General features: G+C 43.2%; 2 protein-coding genes across 4 annotated transcripts in view; one reads left to right on the forward strand and one right to left on the reverse strand.

Annotated features, from left to right (window-relative positions):
- ZBTB8OS (zinc finger and BTB domain containing 8 opposite strand) overlaps positions 1-4,791 on the reverse strand; it is a 22,456-nt gene extending 17,665 nt beyond the window's left edge. Inside the window, exons 1-7 of the mRNA XM_019512320.1 lie at positions 4,631-4,791; positions 3,172-3,196; positions 2,593-2,714; positions 2,255-2,337; positions 1,837-1,889; positions 885-921; positions 2-109 (exon numbers count right to left, since the gene is read on the reverse strand). Coding sequence (XP_019367865.1) covers positions 23-109; positions 885-921; positions 1,837-1,889; positions 2,255-2,337; positions 2,593-2,714; positions 3,172-3,196; positions 4,631-4,718 — 495 coding nt within the window. The 5' untranslated portion in view covers positions 4,719-4,791 and the 3' untranslated portion in view covers positions 2-22. The remainder of the gene's footprint in view (position 1; positions 110-884; positions 922-1,836; positions 1,890-2,254; positions 2,338-2,592; positions 2,715-3,171; positions 3,197-4,630) is intronic.
- A 1,803-nt stretch (positions 4,792-6,594) lies between these two features.
- RBBP4 (RB binding protein 4, chromatin remodeling factor) overlaps positions 6,595-15,349 on the forward strand; it is a 17,078-nt gene continuing 8,323 nt past the window's right edge. For 2 of the 3 annotated variants that reach the window (XM_019512308.1, XM_019512310.1), the window contains exons 1-8: positions 6,595-6,702; positions 7,279-7,426; positions 8,201-8,346; positions 11,700-11,873; positions 12,777-12,892; positions 13,016-13,194; positions 13,288-13,414; positions 13,537-13,614. In XM_019512308.1, the coding sequence (XP_019367853.1) occupies positions 6,687-6,702; positions 7,279-7,426; positions 8,201-8,346; positions 11,700-11,873; positions 12,777-12,892; positions 13,016-13,194; positions 13,288-13,414; positions 13,537-13,614 (984 nt within the window). In that variant the 5' untranslated portion in view covers positions 6,595-6,686. The remainder of the gene's footprint in view (positions 6,703-7,278; positions 7,427-8,200; positions 8,347-11,699; positions 11,874-12,776; positions 12,893-13,015; positions 13,195-13,287; positions 13,415-13,536; positions 13,615-15,349) is intronic. The other variant, XM_019512309.1, reaches the window with a different exon arrangement.

Here is a 15,349-nt window from a genome sequence, read left to right on the forward strand (position 1 = left end):
TTCAGCAGCATTTTCTTCTTTTTTAGATATCAATGATGACAAAAACTTCTGGCTTTTTGTCTTCATGGATCTGCATTGCAGAGTAAGTTATTGCCTTGACTTCAGTACCCTGGATGAAACAAGCACAGAAAGATGGATTTTGTAAGTCATAAGCCCTAATAGCCACTCCATGTGAATGCGCACACATACTATTCTTTGGCTCCCTGGGCATGGCAAGTTAGAGAATCCTTCTCCCTGAAGCATAGCTGTACTATATTTGTTCTGATGAGTACAAAAAATGGGACATCACCAAGCAATTGCTCACCTAGACACCAGAACTGCCCAACAGCAAAACAAATAGTTTCTCTGTTCTTCACCATCACTTACTGCACTGCACCAAACCTCTCTCCCAGCTAATGAAGACCACCATAATTTGTTTCTCTTGGGTTAAGGCAGCCATCACAGACTGTTAGCAAAAAGGGGAGCGTGGGAAGGGAGGAGTGGAATGTAATAACACAGATTATATTAGTTTATTACTAATTTTCAATAAAATTCACAGCCCAGTGACTAGTTCTAGCGTACACAGACCAAACTCATGAAAACATTCTGACTTGGGACTGAACTGGCATGTCACTCGTGTCAGAAAAAAAAAAAAAAGACAGAATTGTGACCCATTTCTGCCACTACTTGAGTAATCATACAGATGGTATTCCTAACATTGTTGACTAATAGTCCCATTGACAAACAGCAGCTAGCAAGCAAGGGCTTTGGTATCAGAGGTAACAGAGTTGTATAAGCAGAAAAGTTTAAAATTGGATCTCTGAATAAACTTAGTGGTCCAGTTAAAAAAGAAAAGCCCATATTTTACCCATGAAAACAAATAATAAAAATCATTTGGTACATACCTGAGGATGTTTGGGTAGAGAGAACTCTTCCCCCCACCTTATGTGAGAAAAGAAAAAGAAACTGTTGAAATTCTGGTTTAATTCAGCAAATACTATTATTGGCTTCATTAGCACACATGAAAAACCTGGCATTCCAGCTTTAAGTACTGGAGAAGGAAACAGGAAGTCTCCAAGCACTTCATGGTAAATGCCACACAACTTTAGCCCATCATAGTAAATGTCATCAGTTATCCATTCAAAATGGGGACTACTAATATAGTGTGGGGATAGCCACTCCCACAAGGAGTTAAGCCATTCCTGGCAAAGATACTTAGTATTTGCAACATGCTTTTTAAATGTTAAACCCTTTGTCCCATCATCTAGGCTCCTTAGCAAACTATTTAAAAAGTGAGCTAACTGAATGAATTCAACATCACTTCCTCAAATCATAGACCATACAAGGCCTCAAAGACACAGAAAATAAAAATTGAAGAGACACTAATTTGCTGTTCATAAGTAACTTTTGGAAATCCTGGGATTAATAAATTTTGTCTCCTATCTGCTTCCAGGTTTTTGAAAGTTACTGGTCGAAATGTATTGGGATAGATAATACTTACATCTTGATTTTGCAAACATGAAATGATTCTTCTCCATGATAGCTTTCCTCCCCCGCAAATATGGCCTTTCATAGCATCTGATGAAGTAGATTGTTGTCTACAATAGCTCACACCTCTCTGAACCAGTTACTTTTTAAGGTGTCGCTGTACCCTACCTTCCGCATGACAGCTTCTGTGGTAGATACCAACATTTATATCAAGTGCAACAAGCAGATATTGCCTAGGTTTAAAGTGGGCGCTGGTGGAAGAGTCAACTTCAAACTTGGGTGTTCCCCTAAGTAAGCTATATTGCTTTTAAATCTGTGTGCACACATTTTTTGAGTTTTGCTTTTAACCAGAATGTTCTGCTTACTCACCCAATGGATCTTATTTTGAAACTCATTCGGTCAATGGAAAGCACTTTCACCTCCTGCAGAGAAAGGAACAGGAAAAAATGGCCACAAAAAGCATCTCTCATATAGTTTTATGCCATATGATAATATTCCCATGCAAAGTAGAGACACAAGAAGAGTTCAATCAGCCTCAGAGACATGCTGATGTTTAGATATGCAGAGAACTGCAATTACAATGTAACTGAAGCCATAACTGGTTTGAAAACAGCAAAATTGAGGGTTTACTCCTCCTCCAACTCATGCTTGTGCCCATAATCCCCTATGCATTGGTAGGCCTAAGCAGACCTGTTGGTTTCAGTGTTTTTGCCCCAAGAATGATAAATTTGAGGCAAGTGTTGGAAGTGAATATTCACTGTCCCATATGCTGGAAAAAAATACATACCCTGGGTATGAAGAACTGGTCAGCGCTGAATTTATACAGCCACTCATTCAAGAAGTTATAAAGAAGAGACAGCATGTCATGTCCTGTAGGACAGAAACAGCAAAAGAAGCTCAGTTGGGTGCCCCATTCAGAATTGGGCAAACTTCTTTTTTGTGTACATCAGGGCAGAAGTTCAGTTTTCCTGTTTATTATGGACTTGCATATTCAGATTAGGAAAGAATAACTTTGTTTAATAAACCTGTGCCAATACTACATCCAATAAGCCAGCTATTTCTGAATGAAAGGCAAAGTTAATTTCAACACAATTCTCCTTCAAAGTTTGCACAGTGCCTTTTTACCTTCTATCTCCACTTCTACAGTATCCAAGGGCTCCACGGTCTCTGTATCTGTCATGTAGCCAAACATGGCCATAGCACACTGCTCAAATGCTTCTTCCAAAGTATCTCCCCAGGCATGTAACCTACAGAGACGTAAGAGTTACACCATCATACAGCAGCAACAAAGAGGAGAAAATACAAGTAAGGAATTGGAGTACCATAGTAATATGAGTGGGAAAAGCAGAAAGCACAGAGAAATGTCCCTGCTTAAAGGCACTGAAAGACCCACATTTGTCTACGGTAAGTGCTGAAACACTGAAAGACAATGGAGTTTCTTCTGGAGGAACAATATGGAAAAATATTGAGTATTTTACTAAAAACCATGGCTATCTGAACAGGTGCTGTTGAGAACATGTGTACACGGAACATCTGGAAATAAGAGGTAGCAGAATTACCAAACAATACAGCATCTTTAAATGTGGCATCCATAGGCCCAAAAGGGCCTTGCACCTTATTCTCCTGTCACATCAGATTTTGGCAGTTTGAAAAGAATCAGGCTTATAGTAAAATTCTACTCAAATTCCAGCTGTAAATACTCACTGAACATCAGCCGTGTGATCCAGATCTGAAGGATCAGGAAAAGAGAGAGAGTTAAAAATTGTCAAAATTGTTTAGAAAAACAACACAACTACTTGCAAGAAAATTCAGATCCTGTTTTTATCATGAAAATATTTTGTGCATGTTTTGACACATCTGACCTCATATTAAGAATGTTAATCTGACCTTTAGATAAATATGCTATAAAAAGATCAATGATACCATAATAGGTTTTAAAAGAAAACCACCAAGAGAAACAACCCCTCCATAATAAACCCACCACCTTGTTTCCAGAAAAAGTACCCCAATATATATGTATTTCATACCATTTCTCAATAGATGAAAATGTTAAAGAACTTTCCCAAACTATACAGGCTATGTGGAAGAAACTTAAAGACAGAATTTGAACCCAAAACTCTTGTTCCAGTTTTCTTCTCCTTGAAGTTGGTAACCTTCCCCTGTCCCCCATACTGTAATCAGTGTCACATCAATGTCCACGTAAGATGCCAGAAAACCATTTTAGGTAATTTGTTTTATGGAGCAGCTCACAGAAATTTATTTTCTCAATGAACTTTTGATCCGAATTCCCTTGTGGGGATAAAAGAACAGATGGTGTAATAGGCCTGGCTTTACATGGTATCCCTAATATTGGTAGAATACCCTAAAACCCATCAAACTTGTGTTACTTGGGTTAAGCTGGATATGAAAACTAGCCATTAATTCAAAATGAGTTGCATGCTTATGGGAACAAGCTGTGCAGTGGCAGTGGAAACCAGCATTCTGCAGAATTACTGCCAGATACAGTTGTGCCATAGAAGTACATAATACCCTGAGCTGCAGTGCTGAGCACTTGTTGTCTGCCCTTCAACCAGCAAGAGTTGAGGTGGCTCAGTAACGCACAGGATCAGACCCTACCATACCTTCCTCTTTATAACAGCTCCACACTAAGGCATTATACTTAAGTTTTAAAACAAAATAAGCATTGGTACTTTGTTCTGAGATGACTGGCTGATAAATCAGTGGTGGCAGATGTGATTTGCATAATTAACCAGCTCTTGGATTATAGTTTCTCCAATTAATATTATGTTTTTTAGTATGGTATTATCATTACCCCCTACTGCAAGTCAGTTTTGAGTGATAATACCCTTTTTCATTTAACTCAGCAAGATTTGCTTCCTTCTCTTTTCAGTCTTTCAAAAGAACCTTCCAGCTGCAAAGTAAGGAGTCGCTAACTATTTATGGCAACCCGCCTGAAGGTGCTGAACACACAGGGGCTTCTTTAGGACCCATTGCACAAAGCTAAATGATCTCCATTAAGATAACAAATTAAGCCTCATCAATAAGCTTACCTTACCCACTTACAGACAAGATCCCACAGCACAGTGTGAAGCATAAGGAGTTTTACACATGCTTAGGTCTATCCCCCTCCTCCCAGCCACAGCCATGCCACGGGGATACTCACACTCATACTTCTTATTGACTGGGGGGTACTTGGCTTTGATGGCCTTCTGCTCCTGGTTCAGGTTGTAATCCCGGAAACCATCAGCCATAGCTGTCAGCCCTGCAGCACCCGCTTCCTGCTTTATCCAGACAGCCCCTCCTCGCCTGATCCAGCCCAGACTCACCATGTGATCCTACCCTTTAAAGGCAGAGCTCCCTGCTTGACTAGAGAGCCATAAGGACACCAAGTGGCACTGAAAATAAGTGAGGTTAAATGTGCACCCCTGAATTCTCCAGCCACAAAATCCTTTGCAAGAGTATTTTTTAGCCTGCAAAAACTTACTAGGCAGCAAGTCAATGAAGCTGGAAGAAGTTTTTGACGTGCCTGAAGTTAAGCTTCATTTTCAGGAGCTGCACTACAAATAGCTTACACCTCAAGCTAGTGCCAGGCTTTCCTTTAGTTTAACTTGATTTATTCTGTGCAGCCTCAAGCAGGCTGCTGCTGCTCAAGAAGCAGGAAACTAGCAAAAGAAAAGGAAAACACTTGCGATTTAGACTGTTTGAGGCTGCCACCAGGGGCTGAGCGCTTCGACTGAAAACGAAAGGGGGGGAAACAATGAGCGTATGTGAAATGACATGGTTTCTAGAGTGAATTCCAGTACAAGGAAAAGCTGGTATTTTTTTTAAATCTAAGACTAAATACCAGCAGTTTCTCTGTTTTTTTAAAGATGAGAGTAAGGAATACAATTTGTAAGAAATGTGTAGCCCTGTTCTCAGCGGTGACATGACAGAACAAGGAGCAATGGTCTGATGTTGCAGCAAGGGCGGTTTAGGGTGGATATTAGGAAAAACTCTCACTGGGAGGGTGATGGTGATGAAGCACTTGAATGGGTTACCTAGACAGGTAGTGCAGTCTCCATCCTTGGAGGTTTTCAAAACCCAACTGGACAAAGCCTTGTCTGGGATGGTGTACTTGGAGCTGGTCCTGCTATGAGCAGGGGTTGGACTAGATGCGACCCCCTAAGGACCCCCCAACCCTCATGTTCTATGATACAGTAATTATATTGGGTAGGTTTTCTCCAATGTCCTTCTCCGGAGCCCCTGCGTTGTCTGCTTTATTCTCACACACCTGCAAAATACCGACTCCAGTTGGAAATAATCAGCATCTTTCCTGCTGCAGTGGAGAGCAAGACCAGAGGCTAATTAGCAGCAATCCCAGTTTTATTTAAAAAAAAAAAAATCCCCATTTTTTCAGTTAAATCACAGAAAAATGTGGATTTTTTAAATGAAACCTCATTAATATATAGGTATATACTAGTGATGTTTCATCTTAATCATGGAAAAATGTGGATTTGGAATTACTTTAACTGAAAATTGGGGCTATCCAGAGAAAACCAGGATCCCTGCTAGTCAGCAAAGGCCAACCACATCGTCTCCTACACAGGACGCTCTTGTAGGAAACCCTTAATATCTCCAGCCTGATTAGACTCTTTGAGGGATAATCGGGGGGAAAAAAGAAACAAACTCCCATGTAGGAAGCAGATTCAGGCAAAAACTGAATTTTGTCTTTCAAACCTAGAAGGAAAAAAAGGGGGGAACAAATAAATATTGCTATATATGCTAAAAGATATTACTTTATTCAAGATACTTAATCCTACTTGATCACAGGCTGCAGTGATGGGTAGCCAAGCCCCTAGGCTGCCTGCTCCTCGGCCCCTCCCACAGCAACCTTGAGAAACAGGATCAATGAGCACTGAGCCCCAGCAAGGGCATGAGGGGCTACTGGCCCTTTAAGGCGGCCCGCCATGCTGCCCCTCCGTCAGAAAATGGCGGCTCCCAGGGGAGCTTCACCAGCGCCGGCCCTTCCCACGTGACCGCACAGCGAGCCCGCCGCGTCCTTAGGCCCGCCCCCCCCGAGCGCCCGCCGGGCTTCTATTGGCGGCGGGCTCCCGGCCGCGGGCGGTGATTGGTGGGCGTTGGCGCGAAGGGCGCGTGGCGCCGGAGTGGCACGCAGAGGGGGTCGGAAACAATAGAGCGGCGGCTGCACCGAGCCGGCAGCCCGAGCCCCGCACCCCAACATGGCGGACAAGGAAGGTACGTGCGGCCGGGAGTAGGGCCTGGTGCTGCGGCCGCGTGAAGGGCCTCCTCGGCCCCGCCAGAGCAGCAGTCCTTGGGGCTCCCTTCTCTTCCTGTGCGGCTCCTCTTGGGGAGCCTTCAAAGAGCTGTTTTCCCCCCTTTAATTAGCATATATTGCATATTTTTCTTTTAATTTGCATATTTGGCATCATTTGTCCTTCTGCATAGCAAAGTCCCCAGTTCTGGGGAGGGGGGACGACGACTGAAATGCTTCCCCAGGTCTGTGCGCGCAGGGAGGGGCATATGCTGTACCGCCTTTGGTAATGGGGCCCTGTCCTGGGCAGGTGGAGCTGCTGGGTGCCCCCGCGATCCCCGCCGTGCCTGGCAGCTCCCGGCGAGGGGGGATGCAGACTGGTGCACAGAGGGAGGGAAGGAAGGTGTGGTCACAGATTTGTAACCTGGCCGGTGACGAGTGGGTTTGTTTGGCAGATACGGCAAAGTGACGGTGGCCGCACGGGTAGGGTGATAACCGGATGCTTACGAAGCACTCATTGAAATGAACGCATTCTTTTTTTCCCCCTTGGCGATATGCAGCAGCCTTTGACGATGCGGTGGAGGAGCGGGTGATCAACGAGGAGTACAAGATCTGGAAGAAGAACACACCCTTCCTCTATGACCTGGTAATGACCCACGCGCTTGAGTGGCCCAGCTTGACTGCCCAGTGGCTTCCTGATGTAACGAGGTGAGTCGAGCCTCCCGGTTGTTCATGAAAATGGGACTGAAGGACACTTTCACTGTCACGTGTGGGAGGGAGTTGGTGCGGGGCTGTTGCCAGCCGTGGTCAGCTCTTTTATGCCATTGCTTTGGTCACAGTAGGTTGAGGACTGTGTTGTGCTGGCACCAGGCAGCACCTCTGCTTATCCTCTTTGATTCAGAAATAGCTGCTGACTGGCAGGAAATGTTTCAGGCTGTGTTCAACCTGTAATGAAGTGATGTTTTCTTCTTTACCCTCCATTGATGAAGTTGCAAAATGAACGTATGCAGCATTTTGATATTGTTCAAAACCCTTCTGTTGTGCTGCACAGCTGGCCTTTCCCCGGGTCCCTGGCATAATGCATTTTTCCACCTGTCACTTGCAGAAAATGCTAATATGCCTCAAGGCATTACTCATGGGAGTACTAGTGGGAGAGTCCTGCGGTGAGAAGAGGGCTTGTATTGTGGGGATATCAGATACATATTTCCTTGCTGCTATCTGTCTAGGGTTGGACTGGAGGAATTTTGTTTGGGATAGCTGCAAGGAAATATATATCTGTCTAGGGTTGTACTGGGGTAATTTTGTTTGGAAGATTTGACATTCGAGTAAGAGGGCATGGTCAGTGCTAAAAGATGCATTATAATTTTTATTTTATTTTTTTTATTTTTTGAGGCATAATTTCGAGGTCCAGGTTTGTTCCTGTGAGCCACCTATATCTAGTTAACTCCCTTTCATTTCCCCTCCTGTCGTATTTTGTTGTAGACCCGAAGGCAAAGATTTCAGTATTCACCGGCTAGTCCTGGGGACACACACTTCAGACGAGCAAAATCATCTTGTGATAGCCAGCGTGCAGCTGCCCAATGACGATGCACAGTTTGATGCTTCACATTATGATAGTGAGAAAGGAGGTAAGAGTCTCAGATGATCAGCAAGTGGAGTTCCAAACTCTTTTTTTCCCACTGGACATAATGGCTTTTTTCATTTGGAGTTAATAGATCATTAAATAATACGGAACTTTTGCCCTATGAAGTGATCAGGAGAGGTTACAACTTTTCCTCCTTTCTTCTTGAATCTGTGCACTGTACCCTAATTTTCCATATGCCATGCTGAATTAAACTTACTTTTTGCTTTTATAACATTTTGAAGAGGAGGGGTAGGATTTATTGGAAGATTGTGCAATAGAAATTATTTTAATTATTTTTCATTGTGACTGCATAAAGTATTCTTTATGGTGGTAGCTCTCATAATTTAATGAAGCTTTCTGCCATTCCTTAGAGGGTGTACAATTTCAAGTGTTCTTTTTAGCTTGAATTCTGCTGACTACTATATGTGCCAGCCTCTCCAGAATAAAAGGATGATTGTATTTTGCTCAGTTAAATGCCGTAATAGCATGGGACCTAAACCTAATATATCAGTAACCTTCCTAGGCAGCCAGCATTCCTACCTATTAGCCATATCTTATTCTAGTTGGGTTAATGATTTCTTCCATGTGACGCAACCTTTCCAGTTCAGTTGTCTGGTTTCCTTTTTTGCCAGGAGCCAAGGTTTTGCAATTGATACCTTGATCGTTGGACTTGCCAGTACTGCTTGTAAACAAGCTTCTGTCTAAAATACTTAATTTCAGGATTTCGGTTTCCCAGAAATAACAGATTTTAGTACCACTGCTTCTCTTCTTTTGTTGTTGTCTTTAATTACTTTTTGTTTTTTCAGAGTGAATATTAAAGTACGGTATTTGAATATGTTTTGCAATATTATTTGTGATCACAAGGCTGTAGATATCTCTTCCTTTTTATTCTGTTTATTTCCTGAAATCTGCTTGTGATCCTGAAAATAGGTTTAGTTTTGACTTGATTGTATATGATTAAAAGTGTGTGTGCGATAGAGAGAGATTCCTGTATAAACTGTGTAAGCTGGGGTCTCTCTCAGGACAGGTGCTGACAGATACTTGCTCTCCGATTCACCATACAAATGTTAAATAGAGCTTTGCCAAATCTGTTGAGGAATTTCAGTCATTTATCTGATCTTTTTTTTTATAACGGCCTTACGGCTACTTATTTTTCCGTACAAGGCAGTTTGCTCTATTGAACTGAATAGCAGATTGGAAGCCAGGTGCTTTTGACCTCATCCTGACAAGGCCACTTAACTGAGGCCTTGTCCAAATATCTAAGATGAGGAATAATGCTGTGGCCGTGAGCAATGCTGTCTTTCTACCTCAGTTTTCCCATGTTTTTAAAACTATTAGTTTTTATCTTTTCAAATACTTGATCAGCTATAATTTTTCTGGCTCCTAAGTTTTTGGCAAAGCATATTTTTTAAGACTCTGTCTTACAGGGGATGTAAACTTTGTTAACATTCCTTGAAGTATGCCCATCACTAAAGGGAGTCTTGGCACTTTACTGTGAATTCAGTTTTGGAGACTTTAGGCAAAAAGCTATTAATTAAGAATTTTTCTGAATGATTCAGCTGTTGTGATTATGGACCAGATTCCACTGTGGTTTCATTATATTTCTCTCCCATTTTTTAACACTGTGAATCCCAGTTTTAGAATTGGTAAACTGACCTCCACACTATGGAAGAGAGGGTAGGGATTCTGTTACTCTTGACGGTTCTCACTTCCCTTTGTCTGCTTAAACAATGGTGGCAGTTCATGTTTTCTTTCTTAGATGGATTTGCCCGTCAAATTCTACAAGGTTCTAGATCATAGGGTGGTGGTGGATGGGTCATATTCAACCTGGGGGGAGGTGGGTAGCGGAGTCCCCCAGGGCTCGGTCCTGGGGCCTGCGCTGTTCAATTTCTTCATCAGCGATCTGGATGATGGGGTGGAAAGTAACCTGTTTAAATTCGCTGATGACACCAAAATTTGGGGGGAGGTGAGCACGCTAGCAGGGAGTGAGAGATTGCAGAGGGATCTGGATAGGTTACAGGGGTGGGCTAACAGGAACAGGATGCGTTTCAATACGGACAAGTGCAGGGTGCTGCACTTGGGCAGTAGGAACCAGCAGCACACTTACACAATGGGGAACTCCCTACTTGAGAGCACGGAGGCAGAAAGAGATCTTGGAGTCATTATTGACTCCAAGATGAACATGGGCCGACAATGCGAGGTCATGGTTGGCAGGGCTAACCGGACCTTGTCGTGCATCCACAGGTGCATCTCGAGTAGAGCCAAGGAGGTGATCCTCCCCCTCTATGCGACACTGGTCAGGCCACAGCTGGAGTATTGTGTCCAGTTCTGTGCGCCCCATTTCAAGAGGGATGTGGACAACATGGAGAGGGTCCAGAGGAGGGCCACCCGCATGATCCGGGGACAACAGGGCAGACCCTACAGTGAGAGACTGCGGGACCTGAACCTATTCAGCCTCCACAAGAGAAGGCTGAGGGGGGACCTGGTGACCGTCTATAAACTCACTAGGGGGGACCAGAAGGGTTTGGGGGAGACGCTGTTTCCCCTAGCGCCCGCTGGCATAACAAGGAGTAATGGGCACAAGTTGATGGAGAGGAGGTATAGATTGGACATCCGCAAAAACTACTTCACAGTTAGGGCGGCTAGGAGCTGGAACCAACTTCCAAGGGAAGTGGTGCTGGCCCCTACCCTGGGGGTCTTTAAGAAGAGGCTGGATGCCTACCTGGCTGGACTCATTTGAGTCCTGTTTCTTGTTTTGGGGTTTTGTTGTTCTCCCGCCCTGGCAGGGGGTCGGGCTAGAAGATCTACTAGGTCCCTTCCGACCCTAAATCTATGAAACTATCTTCCTGTTGGAGTCATGAGGGTAGGCTGAAGACTAATGGAGCTTATATCTCTACATATGTAGGCTATTGCAGCCCCAGACCTTAATAGGAACATGAGTGGTTTAACATGGTTCTGGACCTGTGGTTTTAACCACATGTCAGTCAGCGTACAGCTGTCTGTTTGTAGACAGACAGGTGCAAGTTTGATAGCCCCAAGGGAGCCTTTCATTGGTAAAACATCTGTCATTAGCATTTTATCAGAAATAGTCATCAAACTTTTCAGTAATGAGCTCTTAGGGGTGATCTGGAAGTGTGTTTAAAAACCAGCACTGCTCATGTAGTAACTGCAACTCTATTAAAATTAAATCCTTGGAAATCGGTTTCGCTTGGCTTTTTATTTTCCTTATGGCTTGTCAATAGACTGTTTGCTCTGAGACTGACTGTGTGGATACTTCTTTGGCTTTGCTGAATCCTTTGTATGATGTGAACGATATGTACAGCTCACCATTAACAGACATCTATGCTTTATTTCCAGAGTTTGGAGGTTTTGGCTCTGTTAGTGGGAAGATTGAGATTGAAATCAAGATCAACCATGAAGGAGAAGTGAACAGAGCACGTTACATGCCCCAAAATCCATGTATCATTGCTACAAAAACTCCATCCAGTGATGTCCTGGTCTTTGACTACACCAAGCACCCTTCTAAGCCAGGTGTCTGTATCTATGTAACTTGAAGATTGGGCACAGAACCTCAAATACAGTTTGAACAGGAACTCACAATCTTTTCTGGGGGGAAAAAGAAGGCTGGCACTATTCTGTAGCAGCTGAAGGGCTTTTGTGGGTTACATCTCATTTTTAATTTTAGAATAAAATGGTCGCTTTCCAAGGTGCTTAAAAAGGGAAATACATTTCCAGATCATTAAAAACACACTTCCATTGGCCTTCTCATTGCATGTTCTGCTGTAACTCTGCTTATTATCTAATTTTTTAAAAGCTGAATATCCTGTGATGGTCACCATTTGCTGTTCCTCATTTATTGTAGCACTGCAATGCTACTTTCTTTGCAGTAGTGGAAGAGGCTCATAAGCTAGTGGAGAGCTATTTCATCTGTTTGCTGGCTAAACTGCTGTCCCTATTTTTGTTGTAAAATAACTAGAAAAAACCTTGGGGGACCTGGTTTAGTCTTTGGTGGGGTGTGAACATAAGATAGTCTCCAAGTTTCAAAGTGAGACTGGAACCCAGATATAGAAATATACCTAAAAATGATGAATATATCTTCGTGCAGTTAAGGAGAATTTTTAAAGTAGTGACCAAAGTGGTGTTTTCATCACCTAGTTTTTGACAAAGATTGAAGATCGTAAGAATTCTTTTGCTTATATAACATGTAGCAAGTAGAACTGAGCCCCGTAATATTAAATAAATATTCAGTGGGTGAACTAGTGTCTGTATTAAGCATTTTGAAAACTCTCATCAATAGGATTTTGCTTAATCTTGTAGACTCATGTCTTTCAGTGACATGGCTGTTACTGGAGGAAGTCAAATTTACGGTTTTTGTCAAGCACTTGCCCCGGCAGAGTTGTTTGGAACCTAAGTTTTCTGAAACTCTCTTTGCAGACCCTTCTGGTGAGTGTAATCCTGACTTGCGTCTTCGTGGACACCAGAAGGAAGGCTATGGGCTGTCATGGAACCCAAATCTTAGCGGACATTTGCTTAGTGCTTCTGATGATCATGTGAGTACAGCGAATAAAATTGGTATGTCAGCTGTACGTTAGTTGCAGATCTTGATCAACTATTACACTTGGGGGGTGGGCTATTGCGGCCGGGGGGGGGGGAAGAGTTCATCTATCTTAAAGATACCCCTTTTCTCTAAGACCATCTGCTTGTGGGATATTAGTGCTGTTCCAAAGGAAGGCAAAGTGGTGGATGCAAAGACCATCTTTACTGGACATACAGCAGTAGTGGAAGATGTATCTTGGCACCTGCTCCATGAATCTCTCTTTGGATCTGTTGCTGATGATCAGAAGCTCATGATGTAAGTGAGAGCATTTTACTGGTTACCCAGGAATGTTTCTGTTTTGAAATGAAAGAAACTTCCCTCCTCCAATTGCTTGTTTTCTCTCTCTAGCTGGGACACCCGGTCAAACAACACCTCCAAGCCCAGTCATTCAGTGGATGCTCACACGGCTGAAGTGAACTGCCTGTCTTTCAATCCCTATAGTGAGTTTATTTTGGCCACAGGATCAGCTGATAAGGTATGCACGACTTGAGATTAGGGACGGTCATCTGCCCCAAACCTGTTTCCACTTTGGAAAGCATATATTAGTTAACTTTGATGAAAGTGTTTCTTGAATTTCTCTCTCATCTTCCTGAACAGACTGTTGCTTTGTGGGATCTGAGAAACCTGAAACTGAAGCTCCACTCATTTGAATCACACAAAGATGAAATATTTCAGGTACAGTAAACTGGCATCTTTATAAATATCTTCATTTCTTTCCCAGTCAGAGCTGCAGGTTTGTCAGCAACTTGAAAAACTTATAAATAGCCTTTTATTTTTTCTTTTCCTTGTTACTCAACATTTAATGCAAATATGCCATGTTTTTTAGCTGTTCTGTGTCTGAAGACATCCTTGGCTATGGGAAAGCTACCATACACACAAGGTTGCTTATAAAAGTGATAGAGTGCATGGAACAGGACAGATGAAAGACCACTTCAGTGGCTGTACCTAGAAGTGAAAATAATCAGCCAAATTTATATATGGCAGTAGATGGAAGCAGGGAACTTGCTGAGATATCTGTAGCATGTTCATCTCCTGGAGGAAGACTTATAGCTGCATAGAATACAAACTGGGGGCCAATAATATGGATCTTCCAGGCTAGGTAGACACAAGGAATAATTGTGAAAGTAGACATCTCTTAATAAAAAACTCAGCAAATTTTGGTACAAGAAGAAATGGCAAATGAGTGTTATCAGAGTGGCATAAATGTGATTTGAAAGAACATGTAGGGCTTTCTAAATAAGGCAATAGTTTACATTCTTTTTAGAGAAGGTTATTTTTAGAGCTGTTTCACACTATTTCTACAAAGTGGTAGAATTATTTTCAGAGCCCCAGATTTTTTTTTCTCCCCCGAGTCTTTCTGCTCTGTTGAGCAGTGTTCCTAGGAGTATTCTTTCCAAGTGGAGGTAGTAACTATTTTTAACTGGGATAAGCAGAATTGTGGGATTCCTTCGTTTTTCCCCTGTTCAGCTTATTTTGCTCTATGTAAGTTAGCTTCCTGTTTCAAAGGAATGAACGGTTTGCATTTGAGTAACTCACCATTGTAGATGTCATAGCAAGTAGTGTTCTTGGAAGATTCAGACCTCTTTTTCAAGCATCCCACATGAAAAGATTTCATGCTGTACATCATCAATGCTTTGAAATCCAAAGTCAGCAGTGTTCATAAACCAGTTCCTCCCTCTGAAGCATTTTCAGTGGGAATATGTGAACTAATGAGTTTTCCAGTATCAAATTGAGGATCTAGTCAGGGAACTTCTGGAGAGACTGGATGTACTTAAATCAGCTGGTCCGGATGATCTCCACCCCCGAGTGCTGAGGGAATTAGCTGAGGTCATTGTGGGACCCCTGGCACGGCTTTACGAGCATGCGTGGTGCCAGAGGACTGGAAGAGGGCCAATGTGGTTCCCATCTTCAAAAAAGGGAGGAAGGAGGACCTGGGAAGCTATAGGCCAGTTAGTCTTACCTTGATCCTGGGTAAGCTTTTTGAGAGAATTTATTCTGGCAAATGTCCACGAGGGGCCAGCAGGGGCGATTATGCTTAGGAGCAATCAACACGGGTTCATTAGAGGCAGATCCTGTCAGACCAACCTGGTGGCCTTCTGTGACCAGGTCACCAAATCCTTAGATGCAGGGGTAGCAGTGGACATAGTCTTTCTGGACTTTCGGAAGGCCTTTGACACTGTCTCTCGCCCTGTTCTCATTGAAAAACTGGGGGACTGTGGTGTCAACACCTACACAGTCAAATGGGTCGCCAACTGGCTGGAGGGCCGCACCCAGAGAGTGGTGGCGGATGAGTCATTTTTGACCTGGAGGGATGTGGGCAGTGGGGTCCCGCAGGGCTCAATCCTCGGGCCCACACTGTTCAACATCTTCATCAGCGACTTGGACGAGGGGGTAAAAATCACCCTGTTCA

This window comes from Gavialis gangeticus, unplaced genomic scaffold, assembly GCF_001723915.1.
Source record: "Gavialis gangeticus isolate Ggan-Ray unplaced genomic scaffold, GavGan_comp1, whole genome shotgun sequence".
Taxonomy (NCBI): Eukaryota; Metazoa; Chordata; order Crocodylia; family Gavialidae; genus Gavialis; species Gavialis gangeticus.